The 21808-nt window shown below is 41.1% G+C and overlaps 1 protein-coding gene across 1 annotated transcript in view; it reads right to left on the bottom strand.

The window, feature by feature from the left end:
- The window catches only part of CA8 (carbonic anhydrase 8), a 151617-nt gene extending 130928 nt beyond the window's left edge, over nt 1-20689 (bottom strand). The window contains exons 1-2 of the mRNA XM_007939479.2: nt 20590-20689; nt 18806-18997 (exon numbers count right to left, since the gene is read on the bottom strand). Coding sequence (XP_007937670.1) covers nt 18806-18997; nt 20590-20689 — 292 coding nt within the window. The remainder of the gene's footprint in view (nt 1-18805; nt 18998-20589) is intronic.
- Between the last annotated feature and the right edge of the window lie 1119 nt (nt 20690-21808).

Here is a 21808-nt window from a genome sequence, read left to right as displayed (position 1 = left end):
TTGGCCTTGTTTTGGCTGAAGATACTGAGCTTCTCTATCATCTCTTTCCACAGATGTAGTTGATCTGGCTCCTGTGTATTCCATCTGCTGAAGTCCACATGTATAGCTGCCATTTATGTTGTTGAAAAAATGTATTTGCAATGAATAAGTAATTTGTCTTGTAAAATTCTATCATGCAATCTCCAGAGTCATTTCTATCACTTACTACTGGTGATTCTTCTCTGTTTCAAACTTTTGCATTCCAATCACCAGTAATGATCAATACATCTTGACTTCATCTTTGGTCAATTTCATACTGCAGAAGTTGGTAAAAACCTTCAATTTCCTCATCTTTGGCTTTGGTAGCTGGTGTGTAAAATAATAGTCTTATTAACTTCTTTGTAGCTGTATGGATGTTATCTTATCACTGACAGGATTGTACTTCAGAACAGATCTTGAAACATTTTCTGTGACAATGAATGCTATGCCATTCCTCTTCAATTTGTCATTCCTGGCATAGTAGATCATATGGTTCAAAATGGCCAAAACCAGTCCATTTCAGCTCACTAATGCCTAGGATATTGATCTTTATGCATTCCATTTCATTTATTACAATGTTTTGGTTACCTAGTGCTGCTCTAATAGAAAATATCACAAATACATTGCTCTACCAAACAGGAGTTCATTCTCTTACAATTTTGGATACTAGAAGTTTGAGTTCTAAGTGCCAGTTCTAAGGCCTGGGTAAAAGCCCTCAGCCTTGGGCTTCCGCTCTGTTTCTGTTCCTGGCCCACTGGAGCTGGAGGCTTCCTTCACTCAGGCAGCTGCTGGCTGCTGAGGTTGACAAACCCAAGGTCAACAAGAAAAAAGGCAATATTACCAAACCACATGGCAGGCCACTAATTCAAGTCCAGAAAAAGTTCCAAGATCCATAGAGTATGGCAGGCTCCTGAATGAAGACTCAGCTACATGTAGGGTCCAAGTATACCAAAAAGCTGCAGACCAGTCCCAAAGTTTCTCCTTATATATGTGAAGCAGACCACCTCCCTAAAGCAGCTGCTCAGCTGCTCACAGTAGATTCTACCAGAGTTGATTTCCAGTTTCATCATGGGGAATAACTACCATCAGCTGCCCAGCCACTCAAAACCAGGCCCAGCCAAGCTGACACATAACCTTACCTACCACAATTCCACCCCTTGTCAACTTGGCACTTGTATAGATCTTCATTGAATGTCACCTGTATAGATAACCTTCACTAGGTGGCTCCAGTCACCTAGTTCATCTCAGTAGGGATGTCACCACCTTGGCCTGGTAGGCCCTGTTTCTCTACCTTTTGGGCATGGCAGCCATGCTCCCTCACTTTTGGGAAGTGGCTATGGCCCCATCTCACTGGCCCACATGAATGAGAGCCCCACACTCCAGAACCAAGTTGGTGAAGGTCTGACTCTTTGAAACCTAGAGGGCTGTGGTGGTTCCACCTCCAGTGGCCATGGTCATGTTTTGAGGCTGAAGCAACTCTGCTTCCCATTTCCTTCATCTCTCAACTTCTATCAATTAATACCTGAAGGCAACCCACTCCACCAGGAATTTTCCTACCCAAAAGACACAGTTTTCTCGCACTATGGGCTGGTAAGACTGTCACAGTCTCATGCTGGTCTTGGCTCTGCTGCTGCCATCTTTCACGCTGGTCTCTCTGCCAGGGTCTTTTGTCAAGGACATACTCCACTCCTGCACATTTGAGGTATCAGTCAGAGCAGCACCTGTTTTGGTTACCTATTGCTGCTCTGACAGGAATATACCACAAATGGAATGCCTTAAACAAACAGTTTATTCTCTTATAGTTTTGGAGGCTAAAGATCTGAGTTCAAAGTGTCAGCCTCTAGGGACTGAGTGAAAGTCAAAATCAGGCCCACTCAAAACCAGGCCCATCTAAGTTGACATATAACCTTAACTAGCATAGACAGCTTCCATGTTCTGATTATTAATGGATGTTTGCAGCTGTTTCTTCCCATTTTGAGGTGTGCCACATCAGCAAAAGTAGGTTCCAAAAGCTTTACTCCATCTATGTCATTACAGTTGACTCTATTTTGAGGAGTCAGCTCTTCCCCAGTCATATTTTGAGTGTCTTCCAACCTGAGGGGCTCAATCTTCTGGCACTATATTGGACAATCTTTCAGGGCTATTCATAAAGTTTTCCAGTAATACACCAGACAGTGTTTCACTGCACTCATAAGGTTTTCACTGGCCAATTCTTTGAGAAGTGGATGGTCTCTTCCTTCTTCCAAGTCTGCCTTAATCTGGAAACCTGTCCACCATGTGTGATCCTGCTGGTATTTGAAATACCAGTGGCATAGCCTACAGCCGCACAGCAACATGCAGGCCACCACAATGAGACAAACTGACAGACGAATGGTAGGCCTTTATTATATGTAATAAGAACACACACATATAGACCTTCTGAACAACATAAAGCAGTCTACTCGCTTTGTTCTTATGGAAACGGATAGAGCTGTTCTTGACAATGATTTCATGGGACTTTAAAAGAGATCCACGCTTCAAAAATATATCCCTCACCTGACAAATGCCAAATATTTATCAGGAATGAAGACTTTAATTTAAATTATTGATAAAGTGTATATTTTAAATGCTCTGAACATTCAAACTGCACAGACCCACACTTGCATAGGAAGAAGTTCAAGGCCCATGGGGTTGATTTATTCCCTCCTTCAATAAATACTTTTTCAGCACCTACATTGTACCAGGCACTGTATTGAGTTCTTAAGATACACTGATTTTTACAAAACAGACAAAATCCCCTGGTCTCATAGATCTTTCATCTTATCAAGCTGACCATGAACACACAGAAGGGAAGGCATCCAAGAAACAAGGACAAAGAGGCGTCACACAGGGCTCAGGGCACCTTTCACTTTTGCTGTGGATGCATAATACAAAATCAAACCACACCAGAATCATGTAGTTCTACAAAGCCATTTAAAAAAACTGGCAAAATACCGAATTCAGTGTTTTATGAGGTACCAGGTAAAAGCATTGCTTGTTTGTCCCTCAAGAGTGATTGTGTTTACAGACTAAAAATAAATAGCAGCTCTTTAATCCACTTGACAACATCAACTTAAGGCTCCCTTCTCCCTTATATAGCTCATCTTTTTTATATAAGGGAATCAGTCATATCAAGAGGAGTATTCTTTTTATATATTTATGAATATCAACTTTTACATAGTGATATTTGTTCACTACATGGCAAGTTTAGTTGTGATGCCATTACATTAAATAAAATGACAATGAAACAAAATGAACTCATACTGATGACAAGCTGCATTTCCTTGGAAGAATAAACTTGTAAAAGAACATAAAATAAACTGATTCCATTGCTACTGCCTCCATCTTCTTCAATGCTATTTAAAAGGTACAGTCATCATGCCTATGAAACAGATGAAATGCTCCCCTGTGGAAGCTTAGGCAAAATTTAGGAGCCACATAAAAACTTGATGTATACATATCAATGGCAGAATTCTCACTTTATATAGGAGACCCATGTTTAGCTCCTGGCCAATGCACCTCAAGCGCAGGCACCACCCATATGTCAGTGGACACTTGTGTGTTGCTATGATGCTAAACAAGTTTCCATGGAGCTTCCAGATTAAGACAGACTAGGAAGAAGGATTGGTGATCTACCTCCAAACCCTGGTCAGTGAAAACCCTATGGATCACAATGGTCCACAACCAATCAGGGGGATGGTGCAGGTTCGGGCAGCATTTTCTTCCATTGTGCATGAGGTCACCATGAGTCAGGGCTGACTCTACAGCAGCTAACAACAAAAACAAAACTTATCTAAACTATTTACTGTCTTCTGCTGAAGACAAATATCATTATTCAAAGGGTATTGCCTAAGACTTGTTCCCTTTTATTTCTTTGAAGTCGATAAACAAATTTTGAGATCTATTCCATACAATGTCCAATAAACATAAAAAATAAGATAGTCTCTGTGTTGGCATGCTCAGTCCCTTAAGAACTAAACTTAATCTCCTAAATAGAGTGCTTCAGGAGCAGGAAGAGGAGTGTACACACAGTAGGAGAATATACAGAAAGGGTCAAGTCGGAGATCAGGGGCATCAGAAGGCCAAGGAGGAATTTCCCAAGTAGATGATAGCTGAGTCTCAAAAAGTAAGCTAAGAGAAAACATGGGGGCAGGGGGTGGGAACAGGACACATTTCAAGCAGGAACAGCTTGTCTTTTTGTCTTTTTCAGGCAATGAAGCTACAGGTCACCAATGGCCAAATGAAGGCCTCAAGATGTGAGCATCATGGCTTGTAGTCCATGCTTAAAAGCTGGCATTTATCTTCAAGGGACCACTGAAGGCTTTTAAAGAAGGGAGTAAAAGGATCCTGGGAGTCCTTGGGTGGTGAAAATGGTTAACATTCTCAGCTGCTAACCAAAACGTTGGCGATGCAAGTCCACCCACCCGGAGAGAACTCAGAAGAAAGGCCTGGTGATCTACTTCTGAGAAATCAGCCTTTGGAAATCCTGTGGAGTGCACTTTTATTCATACACACATGGGGTTGCCATGGATCAGAATCAACTAGTTTAACAGGATCATATTTACATTTTAAAATTTTACTCCAGCATCTGTATGGACAGTACACAAGGAAACGACAAGCCTAACCAGTTAGAAAATAGCTGCTACTATCTAGGCAAGAGATGCAGAAGCCAGGAGAGAGAGCCTCCCAGAGCCTGCCTCCCACACTGATGGAGACCAAAGCTAACAGATCTTGAGGAATCCATAATAACCCAAATAGTCCACCCTTAGTAAATCCAAAGAGTTTATTAACTTTTAAAATCCCAAATGAATTCAAAAAACATTATAGTTTTTTAAACAAAAACTATAAATTAGTATAATTTATAATTTAATTTATAATTTATACTATTTACAAAATAGTATAAATTAGTTCTCATTTAACAACTGAAACCGTAAAAGTAAAGATCAATATTTCTTTCCATCTTTGACTTTTAACCTATTGCTTTATTTTTTATTAAAGAATAAATATATTCAGGTCTTAAAGCTACAGACAACATCAACAGAATTAGGCAGTTAAGCTGGGTCTACATAAGCAAAGAGAAACCAAAGATTAAAACAACATCCAGGTAATTAATTCAAGCTCCCTGACCTAAGCAAATAATATATATGATTATAAAGAAATTCAAACCTGATATGTCATGTAAATAATACAGAGTCTCTCAGATAGTGAAAAAATTTAAGACATCTTTGATAATTTTCTCTTTAACTCATCAAGGTCGCTAAGAAACATAAAAATATGTCATTTTTTGAAAAATTATTATTAATAACAATAATAATCTATCCTAAAATTAAAAGTGAGAATTATAAAAGACCCAGAGGTAAATTTTTCTAATTAAAGATTCTATAATAAGTTGCAGCGAAGGGCACAAATGACTTAACCTGATTAGAAATTTCTCCCATCCCAAAGAACTATTAACAATATCATCATGCTGGATGTACTTGCTGTAGTTCATGAGAGGACATTCAACTGCACAGGCTGGGCTATCCTAAAATACTCACTACTGAAGCATCAAACCACTCAGCCTAAAAATCTAAAATCATATTTTCCTATTTAGGGTACTACTTATGTTCAATTTTAATTTGTCTTTATACATTAGAAATGTGAAGATATCTGCAGCACAGTGCTTCATTTGTTCCACAAAGAAATTAAATTATATTTGTGGCAACCTTAATAAAATTCTCCATCCTCCAGGAGATAAAGCCCCAGCAGTCTCCACCCTGGTCCAGTCCCACTTGGAGTGCTATACTTGGCTCGACTCCATGCTAGGAGGGGCTCTGGCAACTTGAAACAGGCCCAGAGCAGAGGAGAAGGATGATGACAAAATCCAAAATGGGATCCAGCAAAGGGGCTTTAACCTGGTAGTCCCTCCAACAATCCCTTCCTCTTCCTTGTTTCACATAACCAATCACTTAAGTACCATGGATTTAATCTAACTATCTCATATGCCATCCCTTCCTTTCCATTGTCACTGCTGTGGTAGTCAAGGCTGTGTGTCAACTTGGCTGGGTGCTTGGTTGAGTGGCTGGGCAGCTGCTGGTAGTTATTCCCCACGATGAGACTGCCAATCAACTCCATGGTGGGATTGACCACAAGCAGATGAGTAGCCACTTTAGGTACGTGGTCTGCTTCCTGTATATAAGCAGCAGCTTTGGGAATGGTCTGTAGTTTATGGCACACTTGAACCCTGCATGTAGCTGAGTTGTTCAACAGCCTGCCATCCTCTGCCAATCTTGGGACTTTCAACAAACTTGAATTAGTGGCCTGCTGTGCTATTTGGTAACATTGGGACTGTGCCCTTTTACTTGTTAGCCTTGGGTTTGTCAGCCTCAACAGCCAGGATCTATCTGAGTGAAGAAATGCCTCCAGCTTCAGTGGGCCGGGAGCAGGAGGCAGCACTGAAGCCCAAGGTTGAGGGGCTTTCACCTATCCCCTAGAACTTGGCACTTTGAACTCAGATTTAAAGCCTCCAAACTGTAAAAGAATAAACTCCTATTTGTTAAACCATCCCATTTGTGGTATTTTCTGTTAGAACAGCACAGAGGTAACCAGAACAACTGCCAATGCCACAGCTGTAAGTCTTTATTTATCCAGTATCTTTGCATTAACCATCTAACCGGCTTCCAACCTCTCCCAGATTCCATCTTATTCAGTGACATTAGATTAATTTTCCTAAAGCAAGGTACAAATTATTACTTTCAGTCAACAACCAATGTCCTAGAACTGGCAGTCAAAAATCAAATGACGTGCACTGAGAACATCTGGTTTAAAAAAATAAATAAAATAACCAAACTCATGGCCAGCAGAGTCAATTCCAACTTATGGTGGCCCCAACTGTTACAGCCAGATATGTTACAGGGTTGAACTACTCCACTGGGTCTTCTTGACTATCCTCTTTATGGAAGCAGATCACCAGGCCTTTCTTCCACTAACTTTTGGGCTAGTAGATGAGCACATATCGTTTGCACCAGCCAGGGACCTCTCTGCTACAAAAGACCTTTTCAAGGTTTTAAAAAGCAAAGATGTCACCTCAATGACTATGGTGCACCTGAACTAAGCCACAGTCTTTTCAATTGCCTCACATACAAGTAAAAGCTAAAAATGGAAAAAGGAAGCCATTAAAAGGATGCATTCAAATTGTTATATTGGTGAAGAATATGGAATATACTTCTAAAGTACTGGAAGAATGAACAAAGCAGTCTTAGAAGAAATACAACCAGAATGCCCCATAGAAGCAAGGGTGGCGAGACTTCAGCTCACTTACCTTGGATGCATTATCACGAAAGAGCAATCACTAGAAAAGGACGTCACATTTGGGGAAGGAGAGGGTCAGCAAAAATGAAAGAAATCTCCCATGAGCTGAATTGACACAACAGCTACAACAGGCTTAAACACAGCAACAATCATGAAGATGGTGCAGAATTGGGCTACATTTTATTCTGTTACACATAAGGTCACTATGAGTTGAAGCAGATTCAATGGCAACTAACAACAGCAATTACTCTATCCAACAGAAACCAAACCAAACTCACTGCCATCAAGTCGATTGTGACTCATAGGAACCCCTCCTTGGGTTTCTGAGGCAGTATCTCTATGGAAGTAGATTGCCCAGTCTTCCTTCCAAGGAGTGGCTGATGAGTTTGAACTGCCAGCCTTCTGGTTAGCAGTCAAGTGCCTTAGGCACTATGCCACCAGAGCTCCTCCTACAGAAACAGTAATCCATATTCTTTAAGACTCTTCAAGGTCCTTCATGAATTAGCTCCAATATACCTTCTCTACTGTATTTTCCATTTAATCTTCTGCATCTTATCATGAAAGAATCTTTTCTTCCCAATGTACTAAAGGATTTGTCTTTCCTAGTATGAGCTCTATACCATCCCAACTCCATGTTCTTTTTGCATGGTGCCTCCTCTTCTTCACCTCCTCCAATCTCCCCATATGCAAATGTTATTCCCTCTTCAATGATCACCTCAAATACTATTTCTATACCTATCTTTCATCACCTATCACTTGAACTTCCTTGAGGGCACCCTATGGTATGATTTATATTTACTTTATCCAAAGGATGTGGCATCATGTATGAGGTAAAACATATATTGCCAATGTCAGCTGTGGGCTTGATGAAACCAGTGAACATGCATGTTTGCTCCACAAGTACACACCTCCAGATTCTCCAAACACATTAAATACCTAGCAAACTAAGGATGTTTTCTATACTTTCCAGTTTGCCATAATCTCCTCCAGTTCCTATTACTCCCAATACTACAGATGAAGTTGAGTATTTATCTTCCTTTGTTCTCCTGGCTGCTGTCATTTACAGTACATGCCTGGCTCTCACAAACAAGTAAGCTCATAACTCATGCAGTAAGTGATCAAGAAATAACTATTGATGGATGAATGGCTATCATATGACAAACAGTTGAAGGAACTAAATATGTCTGGCAAGAAAAATGGCAACTGTGTGACATGATAACTATATTCAACATTTTGAAAGACATCATGTGGAAGTACAATTACATATGCTCCATGTAGCTCCCAAATCTCAAAACAGAAACAATGGGGGAGATTAAAGGGCTCTTTTACTTTTGGAATTGCTCAAAAGCAAAACAGATTTCTTCAGTGAGGAATGAATGTCCTGCCCTTGAGCTGTTCAGCCTGAAGTTGAACAGACAGAGGGTCTGGGATGGGAGGCTGGATTAGCTGCCCTCCAGGGACCTTTTTCACCCAGAAAATCTAGTAATCCTCTTTCCAAAACTCATTGACTTTCTTACTGGAACACCAAAGAAGGTAGCATGTATTCTGTATGGATGGGTATGTAGGGGTGTGTGCAGTGCAGGAGGAAAAGAAGCTCAAAGAAGAAACCTTGAGAAAACTCATTAATTAAGGATAGTGGCCCACATAAACAAAGGGCAAAGGAAAAAACTATAAAAACCAAACTCACTGCCATCAAGTCGATTCCAACTCATAGTGACCCCCTTTGCATTTCCAAGGTGGTAAATCTTTATGGAAGTAGATTGCCCCATCTTCTTTCCATGGGAGCAGCTGGTGGGTGTGAACCACCAACCTTCTGGTTAGCAGTCAAATGCCTTAGGCACTGCATCAACAGAACTGCTTAGCAGAGGAAAGGTGGCCAAAGAGACCAAAAGAAGAGAGTTTCCAAAAAAACCACATTTCAAATGCTGTAGAGTTAAACTGCTGTCAGAATTTTAAAGTGTCCATTGGATTTGGGGGATGAGAAGATCATTGGCGACCTTGGTCTGAGAAGTTCCAGTAAGGGCAGTGGGTGATGTGGGTGGGGGGAGTGCAGAATTCATACTTATGAAATGCCTCAAATTTAAATTTAAGGAAGTATCTCCACATGAAATTGAATACTCGACCTATGTCTTTAGGATTATGTTACAAACATTTGATAAATGTAAGGATTTCAATTATACCACAAGTGACACTTTTTGGCAATTCTTTATTTTTAATATAAATAAATTAAATAAGGAAAGAAAGAAAGTAGCCAAGGCCACTGCCAGCATTGGTGAGGACTGAGGTTTCAGTGGAATGGTTGGTGCAGAGTCAGCTTTAAATTCTAAATCACTGTGCTTATTCCATGATTTTTTTTAAATGTAAATATACAGCGTCCTTCCTGTAAAAGGGCACGTGCAGGCAGACAAGGGGGATAACACTCAAACACTTATCTCCTCTCCTTTCTGAGTCATGACTAAAGGAATAAAAGGGGGACACAAAACTACAAGGACAAAATGAACAGGAGTAAACATAAGAGAGATGCCAAAAAAGAAAAAAAAAAAAAAAAAAAGTGGAGAGCTGGAAAGCAGACTGAGTTTTGGTAATTGATTGAGAAAAATAGAGAAAGTTGAAAGCTAAGTAAATACAGAAAGAGAAAGGCAAAAAGCCATAGACCAGTTCCTATAGAAGAATTCAGGAAAGACTAGGAGGTGGAGGCTTTAGATACTCCAGAATGTGGGTTTGCAGAATAGAAAACTGTGAGCAAGAAAACTGACTTAAAGTCCTTACAAGGAGCAGTTGTAGCTCTCAATCTCATCATCTGCAGCCAAGCACCTCCCTTTGACCTATTTTGGCAGAAGATTAAGTGAAAGTGGACAATCCAAATGGTGAAACTCCTGCTTGTGTCAGCAGCCTGAAAGCTGGTAGCCAGCTGTGAACCACCATGCACTATCCCCATGCCCCAAGGGAGGAAAAAAAAACAGGAGATGAGCACATTTTGGAGAAATTGGTAAAACCTACAAAGACTCCTCCAAACAAAATAGCCAGGTCTTAGTTTGACTGCATTACTGTGAAGCTCACCAGACCTCAAAACTTTCTCATGTGCACACAGCTTCTAATCAGCTATTTAGACCCACCTATAAATATGTCTGGTAGCATAGTGCCTAAGGCACTTGACTGCTAACTAGAAGGCTGGCAGTTCAAACCCACCAGCCACTCCTTGGAAGGAAGGTTGGGCAATCTACTTCCTAGTGACACTGCCTCAGAAACCCAAGGAGGGGTCGCTATGAGTCGGGGCCAACTCGACGGCACACAACAACAACAGTAAATATGAACAAACAGCCAATGATTACCAGATACCTGTGTAGAACTTCCAATATAAAAGGGAGAGGCCAAAACCAACAGAAGGAACCCAAAACAGAGATGATGCAAAGAAGAACAAAAATAAAGAAATATACTCCATTCATGTAAAGAATGATGGATGAGGATTTTTAAATTTACAAAATTCATAGAATAAACAAAATTTTAAAAAATATGGGCACAGGAGTTAAAATTTCAATAGAAAGACTGAAAGATATAAGTTGCAGAAATTTATCAGAAAGTAGAAGAAAAAGACAGAGAAAATGTAAGAGATCCTGAAAAAGGAGGCAGGGAGAAGAAGGCAAACAGAAAACTTATCAGTGAAATAATACAAGAAAACTTCTGAGAAATTAAAAGACATGATTATCTTGATTTAATGGGCTCACCAAGTGCCCAGCACAGAAAATGAAAAAAGAACCACATCAAGGCATACCAAATCAAACTAAAATCAATGCCATTGAGTCGATTCCAACTCACAACAACCCCCACTGGGTTTCCAAGGTTGTAAATCTTTACAGAAGCAGACTGCCTCATATTTCGTCCACGGAGTAGCTGGTGGGTTTGAACCACCAACCTTTTGGTTAGCAGTCAAATGCTTTAACCACTACTGCCAGAGGTCCTTACATCAAGGCATATAGCTGTGAAATTTCCAAACAACACCAGTAAAGAGAAAATTCTAAAAGCTCCCAGAGAAGGAAAAAGAAAAAGTCCACCTAAAAGGATTGAGAAGTTGAATGGCACAAGAGCTCTCAAAGCCCAACACTGGAAACTAGAAGGCAATGCAACAATGACATCAAATTTCAGAGAAAAATACTTCCAACCTGGATGGCTATTTCCAGGAAAATGACAATCAAGTGTGAGGATGTAATAAAGGTACTTGCAAATACACAGACTTTCAAAACATTTATCTGTCACATATCCTTTTTCTCAGGAAGTTACTGTTACTGGGAGATAAACTCTAAGAAGGAATAAACTAAGAAACTTGCTGAAATGAGGAAGCAACCTGGAACAAGAATGGCATAGCATCCAAGAAACATGGGACTCAACACAGGAGCGCAGCAAAGGGACATCCCAAGCTTAAGGTGAAGGGACCCCAGGAGGATAGCTGGGAAGTAGCCCTAATGGGTAAGTAGTCCAGAAGTTGCAGAAGAACAGACGAGAGATCTCCAAAGGGAACAAGAAAGGACTACTTCATGTTTGAATGTCCTGAAAGAACTCCTGCCACATGCCAGAGAGTATAGAAATTAATTCATGATAGATAAAAAAATAAATACACAAAAATACATGGCCATGATCCAAGTTAAATAAACCAGACACAAAAGGACAACTATTATATGATTCCACTTTGCAGTGTAGTAAATTACATGGTATGGCTTTTGTAATCATAGTCTTTGTAATGCCCACTGGATTACTGAGTGGACGATGCAATTTAAATTCCTGATTGTTAAAGTCATCCACCTAGAGTATTTCTGTTGGAGCAGCATGAAGTAATCTTCCAGGAAAGTTCACTCTCTCTCAGGTGTGTAGAATCCTGATGTTGGGTTTGGTTTTGTCACTCTGCTAGGCTCAAAATGAGCCCTCCTGGAGACAGAAGGAATCTGACTGCCAGCTGAGAGAGACACTGCTGACAAAGACAAGTTGCTGAGAGAGGGATGTGCTGCTGAGAGAGAGATGCCAACTGAGAAAGAGACACCCAGCTGAGAGAGAGATGCCAGGCTGAGAAACGGCAGCAGCAGAACCAAGGGGCACAAGACAGAGCAGCAGGTTTACCTTGTCCACAGAGGCAGAGGCCAGGTCGAGAGGCCAAGGCTCAGAGAGGCGTGTCTAAAGGCAGAGCAGATGGGAGACTGTCTTGAACAAAAAACTGTTTCCTGAGCATGTTCCTGAATTCCCTAATAGATTCCCTAATAAACTCCATAATCTGTGAGTAGCCATTGAAGTGAATTATCAAACCCAACAGAGAGGTGGTGGGTGTCACGGGATGGTTGGTGTCAAGGTTGGTAAAATGGCTGGAGGCTGGAGGCATATCTGGCCTCATAGGAACAGGCCTTGGGCTGCTGACGGTAATTCTGTCTTCCTCTTGTGAAGTTAGAGGAGGTCAGGAGATGTCATCTCCCTGTCCCTTTAGCAGTTGGTGTAGCAGTAGGATTTGTTGCAGTGGCTCCAGACTCATAGAAGCATGGGAATTTGTAACAGAAAGAAGGAAAGAGCCTGAGAAGTGAAATTTGGATTCTTTGATGGTTACCTTGGTTGATGTTACCTGTAATGATGGAATATAGAGACATTATGCTGCAGCTGAGGGAAGAAAGGCCTGAGGCAAAAGCCAGGCCAATTAAAGGCGATAATTGATCCAGAGTTTAGGGCTTTTGGTCACACCCAGTCAAAGGCTCAAGGCCATATACATAGAATGAGAAGATTATCAAGGTGAAGAGATGAAACTGAAATGTCTTAAATAGGATTATGTGTTTTGGATTAAGTGTCTACCTGAACGTACTATGGTTTTTGAACGTTCTCTCACCTACTTGTATGTTAGAAATGATTGTGGGGTATGGAAAACAGAGAGCGTGTAATTCTGCTTTCCGCCAATATTTGATTGGATATGTTAAAAGGGGAAATAGAATTTGCCCAGAAGAAACAAGGCTTCTGTTTCAAACCCTGTGTGTAGAATACAGGGGCTTAGTGGGGAAACCTGAGCCTACCTAGAACCTACTGAGTGAGGAAATTTGCATTGAAAAGACCCACCCAGAATTACTGAAAGAAACCCCTTCTAGAACTGGAAGTTAAAGGAAGCCAAGGAGTAGTAGGCTTATATGCTGCTCCCTTGTGACCATCCATCTAGGTCCACTTGAATGGAAGTGGAGAAAGTGCAGCAATGAAGAAATGAGTTTGGTACTCTCTTGACCTAGCCCATGGAAGCTGGGGAAGATAGGAAGGGCTGGCTGGTCTGAAGTGCAAGGAGTTGTGAGCCTATATGCATTGAAATAGTCCTTGAGGACTAAGGATGAGAGAGAGAAGATGCCACCAGGTCTGAAGTGAAGGGAGGAGTGTGACACCCAAATTTACAGCTAGTACTCATGACCTGGGATGGCTAGGGCTGATCTGATCAGAACCCAACCAAATGAAGAGGAAGATGTTTGACACTGAGCTGGCATTGTTGTTGTTGTTGTTGTTATGTGCCGTCGAGTCGGATCCGACTCATAGCGACCCCTCCTTGGGTTTCCGAGGCAGTGTCACTACGGAAGTAGATTGCCCAACCTTCTGGCATTAAGTTGCTATAATTTGATGGCTTGTGCTGGTCTGGACTTTGCTTATTTATGGATGCAGATGCCCAAAGTTTCCAAGCAAAACAGAAGATTCTCCAGAGAGAAAAGAACATGTTTGTCTCCTCTGAGTACTGGTTTGATTAAAAAAAACAAACTCACTGCCATCGAGTTAATTCCAACTCATAGTGATCCCTCCTTGGGTTTCCAAGGCGGTATCTCTACAGAAGTAGATTGCCCAGTCTTCCTTCTGAAGAGTGGCTGGTGGTTTGAATCGCCAGCCTTCTGGTTAGCAGTCAAATGCCTTAGGCACTATGCTACCAGAGCTCCTAGAAATTGGCTATATAAAATGGGGGGAGATAAAGGCATGAAGTGGCTGGCTTACACACTTTCATGGGTGTGGCTATTCTTAAACTGATGGTGAAGGGGATGTGAATTTTTGAAGTATAAAAGGGATAATGGCTAGAAATACCAGTAGGTGGCCTGCGGTGTAGTAAATTACATGGTACGGCTTTTCTGTTCAAATCCACCAGCCACTCCTCAGAAGGAAAATTGGGCAATCCACTTCCATAGTGATATCACCTCAGAAACCCAAGAAGTGGTCGCTATGAGTCGGATCCAACTTCAGGGAAGTGAGTTTGGTTTTTTTAGTTTGGCTTTTCTAGCCATAGTCTTTGTAACTCCCATTGGATTACTGGTTGGGACCATGTAATTTAAAGTCTTGACTGTTAAAGTCATCCACTTGGGATATTTCTATTGGAGCAGCACAAAGTAATCTTCTGGGAAAGTTCACTCTCTCTCAAGTGTGTAGAACCCTGATGTAGAGATTGGTTGGTTTTGCCATTCTGCCAGGATGAAAATGAGCCCTCCTAGAAGCAGAAGGAATCTGACTACTGGAGAAATGCACACTACTGAGGGAGATGTGCTGCTGAGAGAGACAGAGAGAGACACATGGCTGAGAGAGCGATGCCTGGCTGAGAGGGAAGCCCGGCTGAGAGATGGTCACAGGGGAACCAAGAGGCACAAGACAGAGTGGCAGGCTAACCTGGCCCACAGAGGCAGAGGCCAGGCCAAGAGGCCAAGGAACAGAGAGGCATGCCTAAAGGCACAGCAGAGGGGTGATTGTCCTAAGTGAAGAAATGTATCCTAAGCGTGTCCCTGAATTTGAATTGTGACCTGTTGTTTCCCTAATAAGCCCCATAATCTGTGAGTTCTGCGTGGCCACTGCAGTGAATTATCGAACCCAGCAGAGAGGTGGTGGCTGCCGCAGGAGGGACAGTTGGTGTCAAGGTTGGTAAAATGGCTGGGGACGGTGGCATGTCTGGCCTCATAGGAACAGGCCTTGGGCTGCTGATGGTGATTCTGTGAAGTTAGAGAAGGTCAGAAGATGCCACCTACCTGTCCCTTTAGCACACTTATATGAAATATCTAGAGTAGGCAAATGCATAGAGACAGAGAGTAGATTAGTGGTTACCAGGGCCAGAGGGTAGGGGGAATGAGAAGTTATTGCTTATTTAGTAGAGTTTCTATTTGGGATGATAAAAAAGGTTTGGAAATTGATAGTGACGATGGTTAACAACATTATGAATGTATTTAATGCCACTGAATTGTACACTCAAAAATGGTTAAAATGATAAATTTCATATCATGTCTATTTTACCATAATAAAAGAAAAGAAAAGAAATACATGGCAATTATTAACTTAAAAAAAGTGTTCAAAAAAAGGAAATAGAAATTTAGCTGAAAACAATATTCACAATCATAATAATGAAACACTAAATATTAATTCAAGTAAAAATTATAATTTAAATATATGGGGACAACAGTGGAACAACACTGGAGAATGAGCAAGTAACAGGAAAGCTAGCCTCATCTTCCATTATAGTAGAAAATCAAAGAATGACAGCCTATTATTAAGAAATACAGAGGTAACAACAAGAGAAACAGCTAAAAGAGTGAAAGTGGTTGTCACTAGGAAACGGAAATTATAGGTGGGGAACGGTAGGATATAACCAGAGACAGGAACATGTATAGCACTATACAACTCCCTAAATCATGTTTATATTCCATTTTAATAAAGATAAATTTTAATTAGATAAATGACTGATAAGTGTTAAGGTCTGTAGACTACTCTTTGAAAAGCTTAACTCTCCCCAAAAAATAAATTGGTCAAAATGTAATTTTTGTTACATTTTTTAAATTTGAAAAAATGTTGAGAAGGAGGAAACAATGAAGAAATAGTCTAGTGCCGTAAAGGAGATGGGGCATTTGAAGGAGCAAGGTGTCCTGGAAGCAGGAAATATAGGATTCAGATCATGTGTATCCAAATTAGGTCTAGAAGAAATAAAGACGGTTCTTTCCAGTGGTCAGGGGTAGAGGATGGAAAAAAGGGGAGGAAAAAAACTAGATGAGAAGAAATATGCTTTGCAGTAAGTGGGTCAAGACCTTGCAAGATGATGATCTTGATCTTCGGGTAAGGTAGGAGCTAAGGAAAACTGTAAAGTTTGAAAAAGTACCAGAAGAAAATGTAAAATTCAATTTGATTAAATAAATTTAATTACAGAGCAGGATTGGACACATACTGTCTCACTTGACAGTATTTTCACTTAATGATTCTTCTGTGTTCCCATAATACTTCATTATGTCCTTGTTGGTTGCTGTCACATCAGCTCCAATTCATGGCAGCCCAAAGTACAACAGAACAAAATGTCGCCCAGTCCTGTACCACCTTCATAATCATTGGTATGCTTGAGTCTACTCTGGGAGCCACTGTGTACTTTGAGTACCTTCCAAGTTAGGGGGCTCATCTTCCAGCACTCTATAGGACAATATTCTGTTGTGATCCATAGGGTTTTTACTGGCTAATTTTCAGAATCAGATCAACAGGCCTCTTATCTGTATGACTTAGTCTGGAAGCTTCACTGAAACCTATCTACCATAAGTGACACTGCTGGTATTTGAAAAACTGATGGCACTGTTTCTAGTATCACAGCAAAATGCAACCACTATGGGACAACAAATTGACAGAATAATTATTAAAAGACTTGTTTTCACTAGATTATGAACCCTCGAACTATCTTATCCATTTGTACATAATCAACACTCACTATAGAGCCTAGTATGAAATGCAATTTTGTTGTATGGATATAAACATTTATTTCCAGAAGTTGAAAAGTATATACATGGATTATGTTAAAATATTTTTATATGAATACATATATTTTATATATATATATATATAAATATATAAAATATAGGTAAATACATATAATATATATATGTAGATACATATATAATATGTACATTATATATTATATGTATAATGTATGTTGTTTTTGTTATGTGCCATCAAGTTGGACCCGACTCATAGCGACCCCTCCTTGGGTTTCCGAGGCAGTATCACTACGGAAGTAGATTGTCCCATCTTCCTTCTGAGAAGTGGCCAGTGGGTTTGAACCACCAGCTTTCTGGTTAGCAGTCAAATGCCTTAGGTACTACGCTCCCAGAGCTCCTGTATATAGATACATATATATTATATATATGTATATAAAAATATTTTAACATAATCCATATATGTTGATATCATATACCTATATACACAAAAAAATATATAAAAACAAAAACAATTCTCAAATTCAAGTTTAAATTTACATCTGAAGAGGTCTCCTCTGACCAAGTATCAACCCCAGAATCTGTTTTGGGCAATACCCATACTATGACTAAACAGTAGGGGAGACTACATGACTCTATGACTAGCTCATGGCTTCTAAATGAAGGCTTAGAAACATTCATGATGAATGAAAAATCCATAATCGGGAATCAATAGCTGTACTGTCTAATAATAAACCTAAAGACTTTATGGTTTGAAAAATCAATTTTATTGATTCAAAATTAATTTCACCACATTTGGTCTCTTTACCAAGTGCTTCTTAACATTTCAACATGCTCTAATTTTACAGTTTTTACAAGAGGGAAATATAAAACCAAATCTATTGTCATCAAGTTAATTCCAACTCATGGTGACTTCATAGGACAGAGTAGAACTGCCCCATAGGGTTTCCTAGGCTGTGATCTTTACTCAAACAGACTGCTTTGTCTCCCATAGACCAGCTGGTGGGTTCAAACCACTGAACTTTTAGTCAGCCGAGCACTTAACCACTGTGCCCCCAGGACTCCTTCCAAGAGGGAAAGTTATTATTCATTATGAAAAGCACTGTACTAATGGTAATTTTAAAATTCTGCTTTCTTTTCCCTTACATTTAAACCAACAACTTATTTCCATAATAATTCCCCAGCACATTTTCCTTGCAATAGTCTACATTCATCTCAAATAGATTCAGAGAGGGATTTTTTTAAAATATAATAAAAGTAAGGGCTCTTCCACTTAAATCTTTTGCTGAGTTACCAGATGGTTCTGATTACTATTTGTTAAAATTCTCCTTGTCACATTAATATGGTTGGAAAAAATAATTTGAAGGGTTTAACTTGGAAGCCAGATTATGTCACTACTACTAAACTTTAGCTTTACAAAGTAGTAGAACCAAAAAAAAAAAGCCCACACTCACTGCTGTCGGGTCAATTCGACTCATAGCGACCCCTCCTTGGGTTTCCTAGCCAGTATCTCTCCGGAAATAGATTGCCCAATCTTCCCTTAGAGGAGTGGCTGGTGGGTTTGAACCCCCAACTTTTTGATTAGCACTCAAATGCCTTAGGCACTATGCCACCTGAGCTCCCAACTTTTATAATATATAAAGGTTATCTACAAAATAGAGCTGTGTTACTTATACCTTTGAGATCATATAAACTGATAAATGAGAGTTCAATAGCTCTACCACAACTTGTAGCTTTAGTAGAGTATGCAAGAATATCTTTCCAAATACCTGATTTTGACTTCAGGATCACTTGAATGGTATGTCCATCATTAGTGACTTCACAGTCCCGGCAAACTACATAATTTGGAGAGAGGCGAACATCCAGCAGTGAGGGATCATATCTGGCTTCTCTTGAGTTTAGGTTAATAGGGGACTGATACTCTCCATTAGCATCAGGAAACACCAAGCCCCACTCAACACCTAAGGGCAAAATTAAGTAAATTAAGAACAGGCTAAAAGTAAAATAAGTTATTTAAAAAAAAAAAAAAAATTCACTGCCAACGAATTGGATCCAACTCATAGCGATCCCTCCTTGGGTTTCTGAGGCGATATGACTAAGGAAGTAGATTGCCCAACCTTCCTTCCGAGGAGTGGCTGGTGGCTTTGAACCGCCAGCCTCCTGGTTAGCAGTCCCTTAGTCAGGATGCCACCAGACCTCCCAAAATAAATTACAGCAAAATTTAACAGGTAAAAACTAGGACACTGCCAAATAAAATCTGCCAATCTACACAGAAATTCTGTGATCCTGTTAATGTCCCTTGACGCTAAAAAGGTTATGACTACCAACTCTATACAGATGAAATATAATAAGGGTGTGTGAACTTTTGCATTAATATTTTAAATGCTCTAATATTACCGAATATCACATACAAAATCCTAGATTAACAAAATATCTTATTTTTATATGTCCACACAGATGTAATAATTTATGACTCAAGGAAATGTTAGTCATTTTTAAATAATTAGAAACAAATAATACCATGAAAGTTTGCTCTGCTCATTAGTTCAATTATGTTCAGTACTTGGGAAATACCCTAACGCTAAACACTCTGGGCGAAGAGCCAAAAGCCGTAACTCATGTTAGTAAATAAACTTTTATTTTCATAAATGCAAAAAGGAATATTTTAAAATGTGCACATTAAAATATATACATAGAAACGCTTTCTATACCTTTTATAACTGCATTTGTACATAACTAATATACATTAGTTAGGAGCTCTGGTAGCATAGTGCCTAAGGCACTTGACTGCTAACCAGCAAGCTGGCCGTTCAAATCCACCAGCCACTCCTAGGAAGGAAGGTGAAGCAATCTACATTCGTAGTGATACTGCCTTGGAAACCCAAGGAGGGGTAGCTATGAGTCGGACGGCACATAACAACAACAATGGTTAGTTATATTAGAACACCTACATCTTCAGGCATAAACTTGGGGAAGTAAATTTTTTAAAAGTCAACCTCGTCTCGCTAAGCCCACTGGTCCGGTTTGAAATTTAGGACACGTTTTACAAAGAGTGGCGAGTTGTTAGTAACCTTCATGAAAACTAGAGGCAAATACAATTTCTTCACTCAGTTCTCTCAGCAAGCAAGAAACAAATGGTTGCACTAGCACTGTGTTACCAAGATGTTGAGTAAAATGTAACTGCTTTTCTTAGCTACTCAGGAGACAGAGCACTGGCTAGTCTGGGAAGAGAAATATCACAGCCTGGGCTTTAAGGCTCGCCTTCCTTAAGGCAGTAGGTGTGAACCGCTGCCCCAAGGAAAGCCAGCCCCGCACGGAGCTCTCCAGCTCGAACTCAGGCCACCGGCAGACGCGGGCGGCGACTGGACACCCGCTCAACCTGGAGCACCTTCCAGGCAGAACAGGGAATCGGGAAGCGACAGAGACGCACGTGGGAAAGAGGGGGCGAGGGGGTTCTTGAGACGCCCAAGAGAGAGTTCAGAGCTCAGGTTCACGGGGAGACCGACCGCCGCGCAGCCTCAGGGACCCCCAACACCCGATCCACGCCGGTTACCTTCCTCATAGCCCCACTCCACACCCTCCTCCTCTTCCTCCTCATCCTCCTCCTTCTCCGGGAAGGCGACGGAATCTTCGATGAAGCTCAGGTCAGCCATGGGAGCCCTGCGAGTCCCCTCGGCGCTCTCGCTTGCAGCGTCTCTGTTTCCGCTGGGGGAGCGGGGAAACTTGAGGCGGAGTGCGGGAGGGTGTGTGAGCGCGAAAGCGAGTGTGAGCGCAGGGCGAGCGGGCGCGGACTGGCAGCGGTCCGGCGGGGATACGCGATACCGGGGCGCAGGGAGAGCGTCTCCCGCACTCCGCGGGGGAAGGGAGCAGCGGCAGCTCCGGGAGCGCGCGCCCAGAGGTTTATACACCCGGCTGGGGCGTGTCTGACGTGAGGAGACCCGCCCCCTTTGCTCAACCGCCCAGGGACCTGAGGGTGGACTGCCGGAAATGGGCCTCGGGGCGACGGTGCAGACCCGTAGGAAACAGCAGGACCACCACTGCTTCCTACCCTATCCCACTGTCCCACACGGGCTCCGCACAAGCCTCCGGTGTTGGACTTCAGACCCCTGCTAGTCACCAGGGCTCAGCCCTGGGGACCCCTGGGCAGATAAATAGCATTTACTGAGCACCTACAGGTGCCTGGCATAGGCCAAGGACTTTTCTACTCATATTATTGTTCATTCGCGTTTCAGGAATCATCAAAAGAAAGAATAAAGCAGAGGATGGGGGAAGAGGGAGAAACATTGCCACGGGTGGGATATGAGAAAACCGGGTTGGAGACTGTAACAAAATAAAAGAGGATTTCAGGTTCAGAATCTTTATTACAGAGTATTTTATTTATATTTTAACTCCACCTTACAGCACAATGCAAACTTGAGTAAGGAAAATTTTCCAAGAAGCTTGTAATTCTTAAAAATGTAGTTCTTAAATAAGAAAAAGTGTTTAATCTGGAGAAGTAGATACAATTTAGGAAACTTTTCCAATGGAAAAAAAAATATTTCAAAGGCTTAAGTAGAAAAGGGCAATAAAGAAACGGTGTTTGGTTTTAGTTTCAGAGTCTAGGGTGCCGCTAAAGGCGAGCTTGCTGTGTACACAGCTCCCAGTCGCCGGGTGAAATCGAGTAAATAATGAAATGCACACATTGCATAACAGGGACAGTCCAGATCCAAAGAAAGCGTATTGCTACCTCTTATAACTACTTCCAATCCAGTGTTGATGGCTTTTGTCCCCTG

Source organism: Orycteropus afer, unplaced genomic scaffold (assembly GCF_000298275.1).
Source record: "Orycteropus afer afer isolate SDZICR_OR568_19922 unplaced genomic scaffold, OryAfe1.0 scaffold00060, whole genome shotgun sequence".
NCBI lineage: Eukaryota > Metazoa > Chordata > Mammalia > Tubulidentata > Orycteropodidae > Orycteropus > Orycteropus afer.
The sequence above is the reverse complement of the archived record's forward strand: the minus strand, read 5'-3'. Positions and strand labels throughout refer to the sequence as shown.